Below are 10,847 nucleotides of genomic sequence, written 5' to 3' on the forward strand. Positions count from 1 at the left end.
TTAAAAAAAAAATAGTTCTCTCTTCCTTATTTGCCACTTACGGTCTGCTACATCAGTTTAAAAAAATTTTAGGTTAATTTATTTGGCTCTCTAGCACTTATCGTACAACAATAGGTGGTTTGTTGTTCCACTTGTTTGTTTGATTATTATTATTATTTTGTTCCATTTTTAGTCTAAAATGTTTGATAAGTATGTTACAAATTAATTAAATTGGTAAGTCATATTTTTTTCTAAATCATTTCAACAATTATGAACAGTTTGTAAAAAAAAAATTAAATATAAATCCTATGCTCAAAACCGAAACCAACAAAATCACGTACAATATATGAAAGAGTAGGATGATATAAGATAATATGAGTCTTGGAAGAGATTATGAAATTATATTTTAGAATATTACTTATCCTTATAACTAATATAAAAGTTCTAGTTTATAGATTTTAACCCCAATTAAATATATTAACTATTTTTTTTGTGATTAATATGACATTTAATCATACTATTTTAACCCAATTAATATGCATGCATGCATGCATGCGGTGATTAACTAAGAACGAGAATCATGTTCTTCATCGCAGACGGCTAATGATTTGCCAGGTGTCAACAACCCAACAAGCCCACCTGTAAATGCCACTTGTACGACTTTTTCTTTGTTTTTTTTTTTGTTTTTGTTTTTCCAGTACGACGATGTTGTGTTACCGTTAAAAGGATGGGGATATATGCCAAGCTTGCAAAGACTGGAAAGCGGGCAAAGTAAGCTTAATCTATGATGAACCTCAGAACCTTTGCCACTGTGGCCACTTCGCATTGATGATGCAGAAAAAAGAAACAAAAACAGAAACAAGAAACAGAAGGAGCTTAATTCGGTCCAGAAAAAAAGGCTCCCTCTCTCTCTCTGTCTCTCTCTGTGTACAAAAAAGTCTACTTTTTAAACCAAGCAATCACGGGAGGTCCCTGAAATCTGTGCCTTTGAATTCATCTTTCTGCTGCCAAAGGACCTAATCCTTTTGATGATCCCCCTATTAGAGCCAACCGTGAAAATCTGCTTCCTCTGGAAAATTTTCATTTTCATGAATTTCTTCTTCCTTCCATTACAATCCTTGACACCATGAAACCCCATTATCTTTCTCTCTATGTTTTTCGTTCCCATATATATATTTTCACGAGTTTTTCACCCATTCATGACCGTTTTGGTACAAATGGTTGGGATAAAAATCTCTAAGTCTTTTTGGTTCTCTCTGTATTTTATTTCTGAAAAACTCGGTGGGTAGTCTTCGATCTCTCATAGTTTTTTAATAATAATTCATGAAAACCCATATTTCTTTTTCATTTCTCTTCGAAACCCATGTTTCTGAATCAGTTCATGCATTTCCTCAAATCAATTCACACATTCAGAAGGAAAATTCCTTTGGATTGTTTGCTTTGATACAAAATTCTCTGTAATTTCACATAGCCATTTCATATTAAGAGTTTTTTGGAGGAGCTCGCCAACAGCTTCAATGGCAACCTCGTGTTTCCACATGCTTCGCCTTCGAAGGTCGAAGAGCAAACACTTTTCAATACCTTCCTCGTCCAAGACCCAGTTGAATTCTGACATGGAAAACATGGAAAGAAGGAGATTTGATAGCTTGGACTCATGGTCTATGATTTTGGATTCAGAGAATGTGGAGACTTGGGAGGTATCAAAGGAGGATCAGGAAGAATGGACCGCTGATCTCTCACAGCTCTTTATCGGTAACAAATTCGCTTCAGGAGCACATAGTAGAATTTACCGTGGAATTTACAAGCAGAGAGCTGTGGCTGTAAAAATGGTTAGGATTCCAAACCAGAAGGACGAGACTAGAACCTTATTGGAGCAGCAATTTAAGTCTGAAGTTGCCTTGCTTTCACGTCTCTTTCATTCAAATATAGTGCAGGTAACCTTTCATGCTAAAGTTGGAAAAAAAAAAAACAAAATTACAATTTAGTACTATTATCATTATTCTTATCGGTATTATAGTTTGGTGTATATAAAATTATTCTCACTGATTTTTTTTGTTCTAATGAAATTGCTTATGGAATTCTGTTATATGCTCAATTAGAACCTCAAATTTTCAGGGTATCCTACTAAGTTCATCAAAGCCTTTGTCAGCTAGAATTCCTGATTTCACTTAATCTTGGGCCATAGTTAATGAAAAAAAGACCTTTCCCTCTGCCTTTTCTCAGTACTTCAATCCACATCCCCTTTTATCTTCCTTTCAAATTGCTGATTCATCTTCTTTACAGTTTATTGCAGCTTGTCAAAAGCCTCCTGTTTATTGTATTATCACCGAGTACATGTCACAAGGAACACTGAGGATGTACCTTAACAAGAAAGAGCCATACTCTCTTTCAACAGAAACAATACTGAGGTTAGCTCTTGACATATCCCGCGGAATGGAGTATCTTCATTCACAAGGGGTGATCCATAGAGATCTCAAATCAAATAACTTGCTTCTTAATGATGAAATGAGGGTTAAGGTGGCAGATTTTGGTACGTCATGTCTTGAGACACAGTGCCAGGAAACTAAGGGAAACAAGGGTACTTACCGTTGGATGGCACCTGAGATGATCAAGGAGAAACCTTGTACTCGGAAGGTTGACGTGTACAGTTTCGGGATTGTGCTATGGGAGCTCACAACAGCTTTGCTTCCCTTTCAAGGGATGACTCCTGTGCAGGCTGCATTTGCTGTGGCTGAGAAGGTCAGCTAGCTATATCCGAAATGCTAAATCCTTCCTTCTAAGTCTTCTATGCAGTATTTAAACTACTTGCTTGCTTTCTTGCAATGTCATACTTCTCTGCCTTTGAATTTCTGATGTCTATCTTTAAGGACTCTTATTGGCATATCTCTGGCTAAAGTCCAACTAGTTCATTATATACTTTTGGTTGAATTGATCAAAATAGTAAAACTAGCTAGACTGTTAGAGCATTAATCACCTGGTGGATTTCCCATTTAAATGCTTTCATCAAGTTTGCCAAATTAATGAGTGGCTACTATTTGGTATTTAATTAAACAAGGCAAAAAAACCTTAGTAACCATTACTCTAAGTTATTTAAGTTACTTAGCACTGGCACATGTAATCTGCTGTCTGCAAAGGGGATCTGCAGGCTGTTATAGGCCTATATACTAACTGAAGGCAGAGGAAAAATCCATGCGGCATATCTAGTTTTCATAGTTAGTCATGTTATGTCTATGTCTACTGTAGTTTGAGAGCCTGAACACTATGGCTATTAAAGCCATACCATTTTAACCCAAAGATGGAGAAAGACGAGTTTTTCATGGCATAAGTTGTTTGATGTGCTCTGCTCCAAGTCTCTTGAGTGGCCCTTTAGTAGCCTGCTACATATAGGGCTCTTCTGGCCTAAAATTTTACCAAAAGGAAGACATGGGCATGATCTTCCTTCTATATTTATTAAGAAAATGGAAAGGCATGCAGTTACATGTGCCATACAGATGCTAATTTTCTTTATAATGTTTCCATTGAATGGCAGAATGAGCGCCCTCCATTACCAGCTAGTTGTCAGCCTGCACTTGCACACCTCATAAAGCGCTGCTGGGCAGCGAACCCCTCGAAGCGGCCGGATTTCAGTGACATTGTTTCTGCTTTGGAGAAGTATGATGAGTGTGTCAAGGACGGCCTTCCTCTTACACACCACTCGAGGCTGGTCAGCCGGAATGCCATTCTCGAACGCTTGAAAGGCTGCGTATCCACGAGCAGCTCGTCCATACCTGTACATGCCTGACTCCATTAGAAGGTATTATTATTGTCTCCCTATTTAGGTAATCATGTCAGTAGATTAAACAGTAGCTAAATTTCTTTTCAACTAGCTATTGTGACTGTATTTGAAGATTATAAGGTTGGTGTTCCACTGTAGGCATATCAGTCTACTCCACAAGGAGTGATTGTTGGGCCCCCATTTGGTAGTTCCCCTACTTTCAATAAGTTGATTATATGTGCTTGCTTTTCTGTACAATTACAAAGAAAGAGTAAATATGCTCATATACCCAAAAAATTGGAAGAAAAAAAAAGAAAAAAAAAAAGAAGAGTAAATATGCTGCATTGGTATATTATCATATGTACCATCTTTCATCACCCAAGTAGTAGCTACCAAGTGGGGGTGGGGGTGGGTCTAATTCGTGTTGGTATGCCCTAATCTTATTAGAATGCAGAAGAGTATTTTGGTTTCCTTACTTTAGTTATTGCAATGTACAAATATGATGTACAAGTATGTTCTTTTATTAAAGCATACTCTATTTTGTTTCTAAAGTTGAGGTTTAAGGCCATGTTGATTTGAATTGAGATGTCGAGTGAGCTTATATAAAATCCACTTGCCCAAATAAATTTTGGACCGGGTTGGTGGGTTCCATATGGCCTCTCTCTCTCTCTCACATGTGCTGGAGATACCAATCTTGTGAATTGTTTCTTGAACTTCTCCAAGGCAAGAAGATACTCTAAAGTCTGAGAATTAGGATCCCTTACAATTGGGGTGCTCAAATTATACTACAATTCGTGCACACCAATTGTACGAGATTCCAATCCGAAGTCCACCTCCTATCGGTGAAAAAATCTGGCAGGCCCATGCTAACATTAAATCTGTGTCCAAAAGCTAATATGTTGAATGGAGGCCCAACAATAGGAGCAGCCCACTAGCATTCATCTCAACCTCAATCCTTGCCAAAGTTGAGCTTGAATCATGCACCATTTGGAAGAACTACTTGCAACATGACAATGATGGATCCACTTGACAACTTCCAAGCAATTGGCCCCGAGTTGCGTAATTTTGCCTGCGGATCGAACCACCACAGCCCACAATGTGTCTATCCCATCTCCGGATCAAACGGAATCGAACTTATTTTTATACCATTGCATGAACATAGACACCTTGCCAAATCAAGGCGCGTATTTTTGCCTGACGGGGTTGATAGAATCACCGCAGTTATACCTTTCGATACACTATGGGGAAAACTTTACATTTTTACTAAAGTTAAAACATTTTGCTTTAGGTTAATTTGTCCATGAAATAAAACTGTTCTTGTTTTTTTTAGGTCCATCTACACTAGACCGAGTCAAACACGTCAGGTTGATTTTGAGAAAAAAAAAAAAAGCTCTAAATGCCTCTCACACTTTAACGTGAGCTTTAAGGTTGCAATAAGTGGCAACAAAAGCTCTAGTGACCTTCTTGCATATTGTTATTGTGGATGAGCTTTGTCTTTGCTTAGATTCGTTTGACAATTCTTGATCAGATGATTTGAAAACCAATCACCGACGCGTTCCACCGTTTGTTTTTTTGTCTTTTGTTTTTTCTTTTCAAGCAAACATTCCTAAAAACATTTTATTTTAGAAACAAGTTTTTACTTTTATGTCATATCAAAACACTAATTTCAAGGACGGAGCTAGGATAGCCGCCGCCCTAGTACAAAGAAAAAAAAAAAAAAAAAAAAAAAGAAGGGAAATTGGCCCCTACCCACTAAATTTTTTAGCCTGTGGCCCCTACTCATACTAAAGTCTGGCTCATCTCTGACTAATTCAAACTAAAAACAAAATCATTTTTCAAAACACAGAGTAACAAATCAAGTATTTCTTTTTTGTTTTTTGTCTAAATTGTGTTGAAATAAATTCACTCAATTCAATCTATTAAACTGATATCTATTCTCAAAGCATGTAATTTTCACATGCATTTTTAATAAGATAATTAGAGAATCATGCAAGAATCACGTGTTTTAAGAACAAATATCAATTTAACGGACTAAATTAAAAGAATTTCTTTCAATCCGGCCAATTTAGAGAAAAATTTTGTGGTGTGCAAAAAGTCCTAATACTTTAGATTATTGAAAGATAGTGATTAGCATAATCTCTTGGAAAAGCTTAATCAATTAGTTAATCAAAGGCGCAATAATACTTATTGATATTAGTTTGGCGAATACGCGTAGAATCACACAAAAGTTTGATCGTGCAGTCATGTAAGCATTGACTTGTTAAGCTAGCAAACAACAGCTAAAGAAGCAGAGCAAATTTATTTGTAAACTCTACTTGAGATTTTCAAATTTATACTTTTGCCCATCTTGCTCCCCTACAACTTGGATGCCAATAGTAGCCATTTAAGCCCTCCACATGTCCATTTATTGAATAGCGGAAAAGGTTGATCTAATAATTACTACGCGTTCCCGTGTTAGTATAGTAAGATAAATGGATGGTATGTAACATTTTTCTTTCAAGTATGTCCACATCAGGGCTGATCCATCAATTTTTTTTATCTTTTTTTAAGGTTTTTTTTTACCCGTTTCTTGGTTATTGATGTGGGCATTTTAATTGACACGGCGAGTGTCGGTACTTGACATCAATATGACATGGTTAAAATAACATTATGCGAGTTGGACACATGCTATAGTATTACAGAACGTTGTACATACATCGTTACAAACCCTAACCGAAGAAGTATGAAGGGAGCGATTTGATAATGCAAGATACCTAAAGAACCTCTAAAATATTTTTAATCCTTAGAGATGATTATATATATATAATTGGAGACAGTGGTGGTTATCAAGGATCTATATATGAGGGCCTCCAAGTGACACGTGTACGGTGGTGCTCAAATAGATGCTTGCGTGTCTGGTATGGTGAGATTATGGTAGGGGAATATGTGCTAGGGCTACAGAGTGAGACGATTGTTCCCACTTTCTGTATTTATTGGCCTAACTCAAAGCAGGCAGAGATCCACATTTCAAAGATGCCCTTGCCAATTCAATTGAGATATTAATATTTAAGTAATGGAACAAAGAGATAAAGACATGGGTGCAAAATTTCCTCAACAAATATATATTCTGTTCCATTTTTGACTAAATTACCCATGCACCCTTCACCTGTAATGAACTCAAATAATTTATTTTCCATCGAATCTATTAAATATAGGGCTCACAATTTTGTATACCAACACAAAATTAGTGAGATATGGTTTAGAGGTTTGACCCGTTTAATTAAATTAATCAGATTATGATTAACCTATATAATTTTATACTCGTGTCTCAATACGACCTTAACCTGAAACGCAATGTAAAGGCTGACAATTTTTGATACAACCCGCGAATCTAGTACAAAAATAACAAGTTCGGATTTAGAGGCTTGATCCGTTTAATATATGATTAACCTATATAATTTTACACTCATGTCTCAATACGACCCTAACCCGAAACGCAATGTAAAGACTGATAATTTTTTATACAACCCGCGAATCTAGTACAAAAATAACAAGTTCGGATTTAGAGGTTTGAGTACGTTTAATATAATAAATCGGGTTAGATTTGATCCATATAGTCTTATATGGATTTTGTCACTCCTAATTAAACCGACATGTATTTGACATATGAATTTTATTTAAAAGTATATGTTAGAAGTTCCAAAGACACATCAGAATAATAACAAGCAAAATTTTCCACCACTCTGAAAAGAAAAAGAAACAGAAAAAGAAAACAAAAACAAACAGAAGAAACAAAAACCTTTGTCAGGTAGGAAGAGACCCTTTCTTAAAAGTTTGTGTTCTGAACGGTGCAGGCCTCGTAAGACAGCACAATGGCCATATGCTTACAAATGGTTCAGTAGAAAGTATGGACTGTTTGGTAATGCTATAAGAATAGAGTTAGGGCAATAGCTTATGCAAGATTAAAACAATTATTCTTCCAATAAGAATCACTTTGACAAAGTTTTCTAAATTTTGGTCGGAGAAATTTTTTTAAATTCAGTCTATTAAATTGACGTACAGAATATAAATGATTATTGTGAATTCTGTTTACTCTAAAAATTAAATGAGTTCTGCGATTTCTCTTAAACTGTTAAATATATTTGAAATTCGAAGAGTCTAGTAAGAGGATCGTGATCCCAATTGTGCAATATAAAACTTAAAAGCATAGATATTTTAAGAAGATTATGCTTCATAAAGCAAAACCTGAGTAACCAATGCACTAAAAACCTAACATGAGCAACAAGATAGGGTGTTCAATAACTATTGAGCCATTGGATGGGGTTATGGGGTACAACACATACACCCAATTACTCTATAAAGCTTGTTTGGGTCCATTTGGTTATTAAAATAGTTTTGTCTTTAAAATGGGGTTGAATTGATTTCACACACTTAAGGGAAAATAAATAAAAATAAATAAATGGCCTTGGGGAACAACGAAAAGGGGGTTTGGACTCGAGCATTAGTGGGACTTTTCAGCTCCCTTTGCTTTAATCGAAGCCTCGCTTTTGCCGACCTCGTCAATTGCAACACCAACCTATCCCATCACATACTTTTTTTGTCTACTCTACCATACAAAATACCAATACAACAATTATGATTGATGTATTTTTCATATGATTTGCAAATTTAATACATATTTAATATAAAATTGACGAATTGTAGTGAAAGAATTTGAACTATTTGATTAAGCGATAGGATTTTTTTTCTTTTTTAGCAAAATGATTGATCGGAGAAATTAATAGTAGCACTTACATGCTGAGAGTTACACAAGAAAGACATAGACGGTAGAAACTGCATACACTTTCAGCCAGGCATATGTGAAAATTTTTTATTGTAGAGATTCAAGTCCATGCCTTAATACATATCTTGACTACTTGAAAATTTTCATGTGCTGTCGAACCACTACCCTTAATCGGATTGGTATTAAATTATATAGTCTTATACTAATATTTTAGTACGATCTAAACTCGACACACAACATTTAAAACCGGTAATTATTTACAAACTCAACATAAATTCAATGAGAAATTAATGAATTAATGAAATAGATTAATTAACTTAATCTTATATCCTGCTTTGACATGACCGACTCCCATTTCAAGTGAAATGAAAATTGAAACGATTTTGTTGGTACGAATAAACTACATAACACATGGAGATTTTCTGTAGTTAAAAAAATAAAAATAAAAAATAAAATAAAATAAAATAAACAGTAAATTTAGATAAATACTTTGGTTAATTTTTCACTGACCATCTTCATAGTTAATTCTTTTTAAGAAAATAAGTAATTTTTTTCACTGAAATTAAGACAAACTAAAGACAGTGACGGGTCGGGGCATGATATGAATGAATGGGTCAGAGCGAACATTAATGGAAATTTATGCATGTCTGGGATTTTCCAGCGTTTATGACAAAAATTGAGGGACCATTTTGCCGAGACAGACTTTTTCAAGGACGATAAAGCCAAGCCAAAGTACAAAACGACAGGGTTTCATCTCTAAAACAACGAAACGCGCCGATTCTTCCTACCTTTGCACCAAACGATACTTCACCTGGCAACATGTTGTCATGTTCCATTTCCAAATAAATAAAATTTTTTTTAAAAAAAAAAGCCCATGAAATGTAAATTATATCAAAAGAACCCCCACCCCCCAAAAAAAAACTCATTTTCCACCTTTATTGGAAAAATGTAATTGCAAGTTCCATTTAATATTATGTTTCTCTTCTACCCCCCCTTCCCTTCAAATTGTTCATGTATGGAATCATAATTAACCAAAAAATGAACTACTTAGGAGCAAAAGTGCTTGATCAATGCCAAAAACCCAACAATTAATGTCTGATTACACAAGAAGGTGATCTTCCAACCAAAAGCTTTCCATATTTGATGGAATTAGTCCAAATAGTTATACAAAAAGCCATTTACAGACAAAGGCTTCCTCCTAAACTTATTCAATATTCACAGAAAAAGATAGAAAACCACAATAATTATAGGAACATCAATTTGGATGTCTTTGTTCGAACAAAACCAGTTCTTGATCGATGATCCAAAATTACACTACCCATTTTTACATTGTAAAAGGGTGGTAATATACAAAAGAGAAAAATTAAAAAAAAAAAAACAAAAATTAAGAGGGAGATGATATATAGAAAAACAAAAAACCCACCTTTTTTTTTTTTTTTTTACTTCTCTCTGGTTTTCCTTCACTTTCCCCCACCAATTCATTGGCTCCAAACACCCCAAATCCTCTCCCCAATGAAACTCACAAGCTTTCTCACCGACCCTTTATCCAAGCCTTCCTCCCCATCACCACCACCACCCTCATGCCCACTGTTGCTACTCTCTCCACCCAACTCGCCCGACTCGTCCTTCCCGGAACTCGCCTCCGACCGCTTCAACTCACCCGACTCGCTGTTGCACCCTCTCTTCCTCCTCTCCTTCCTACCCTTCCCCTTCTTACTCTGCGCCATGAGCTCCGCCTCGAACGCATCAATGATTTCGTGTATCGCTTGGCGATTCGGCGACGAGTCCCACCTGACCCAGTAGCTCTTGTAGCACCGGAAACAGTTGCAGTTGAACTGAGGAGGGTGATCGGCGCAGGTTCCTCTCTGGGCGGCGGTGCTCCTCTGGCGGCCGTTAAAGTTGATGGAGCTGTTGGAGCAGAAGAGGAGGTAGGCCAGCACTTCTCGGTCCTCGGGCGAGAGAACCGCCGTGAGGGTTAGGATCGTTGCTGGAAGGAAGGACAGGTCGTCGGAGGTGATCGGCGGTGACGGGTGGACGGTCCCTCTGCGGTACAATTTCTTCATAGTTAAGGTTTTCAAGACAGAGATGCCTGAGAGAGAGAGAGAGAGAGAGAGAGAGACTAGGTTTGGACTTTGGACTTTGAAAGGTTGATGAGGTTATAATTTTTTCTCCGAGAGCAAGAGAGAGAAGAGCATCGCAGTTGGTGACGTATAATAGCTGCTGATTAATGGGGGGGAGAATCACGTGCGACGCGGGACACAGTCGCATAGATACGGATCAGATTATTTTTAATCGAATAATTTTAAAAAATTTATCATTCCAAGGTATTATACTTAATTAGTGACAATCGAT

At 36.5% G+C, this 10,847-nt stretch overlaps 2 protein-coding genes across 2 annotated transcripts; one reads left to right on the forward strand and one right to left on the reverse strand.

Moving 5' to 3' along the window:
• Window positions 1-876: 876 nt before the first annotated feature.
• Window positions 877-4,028, forward strand: HT1 (Protein kinase superfamily protein). Its single transcript, XM_059583454.2, has 3 exons — window positions 877-1,913; window positions 2,263-2,718; window positions 3,509-4,028. Exons 1-3 carry the CDS (start codon window positions 1,497-1,499, stop codon window positions 3,758-3,760), a joined length of 1,125 nt encoding a protein of 374 aa, XP_059439437.2. The 5' UTR covers window positions 877-1,496; the 3' UTR covers window positions 3,761-4,028.
• Window positions 4,029-9,607: 5,579 nt separating this feature from the next.
• On the reverse strand, window positions 9,608-10,625 carry LOC132171672 (uncharacterized). Its single transcript, XM_059583048.2, has one exon. It carries the CDS (start codon window positions 10,556-10,558, stop codon window positions 9,974-9,976), a length of 585 nt encoding a protein of 194 aa, XP_059439031.2. The 5' UTR covers window positions 10,559-10,625; the 3' UTR covers window positions 9,608-9,973.
• Between the last annotated feature and the right edge of the window lie 222 nt (window positions 10,626-10,847).

This window comes from Corylus avellana, chromosome 1 (genome assembly GCF_965113065.1).
Source record: "Corylus avellana chromosome 1, dhCorAvel1.hap1.2, whole genome shotgun sequence".
Classification (NCBI taxonomy): Eukaryota; Viridiplantae; Streptophyta; class Magnoliopsida; order Fagales; family Betulaceae; genus Corylus; species Corylus avellana.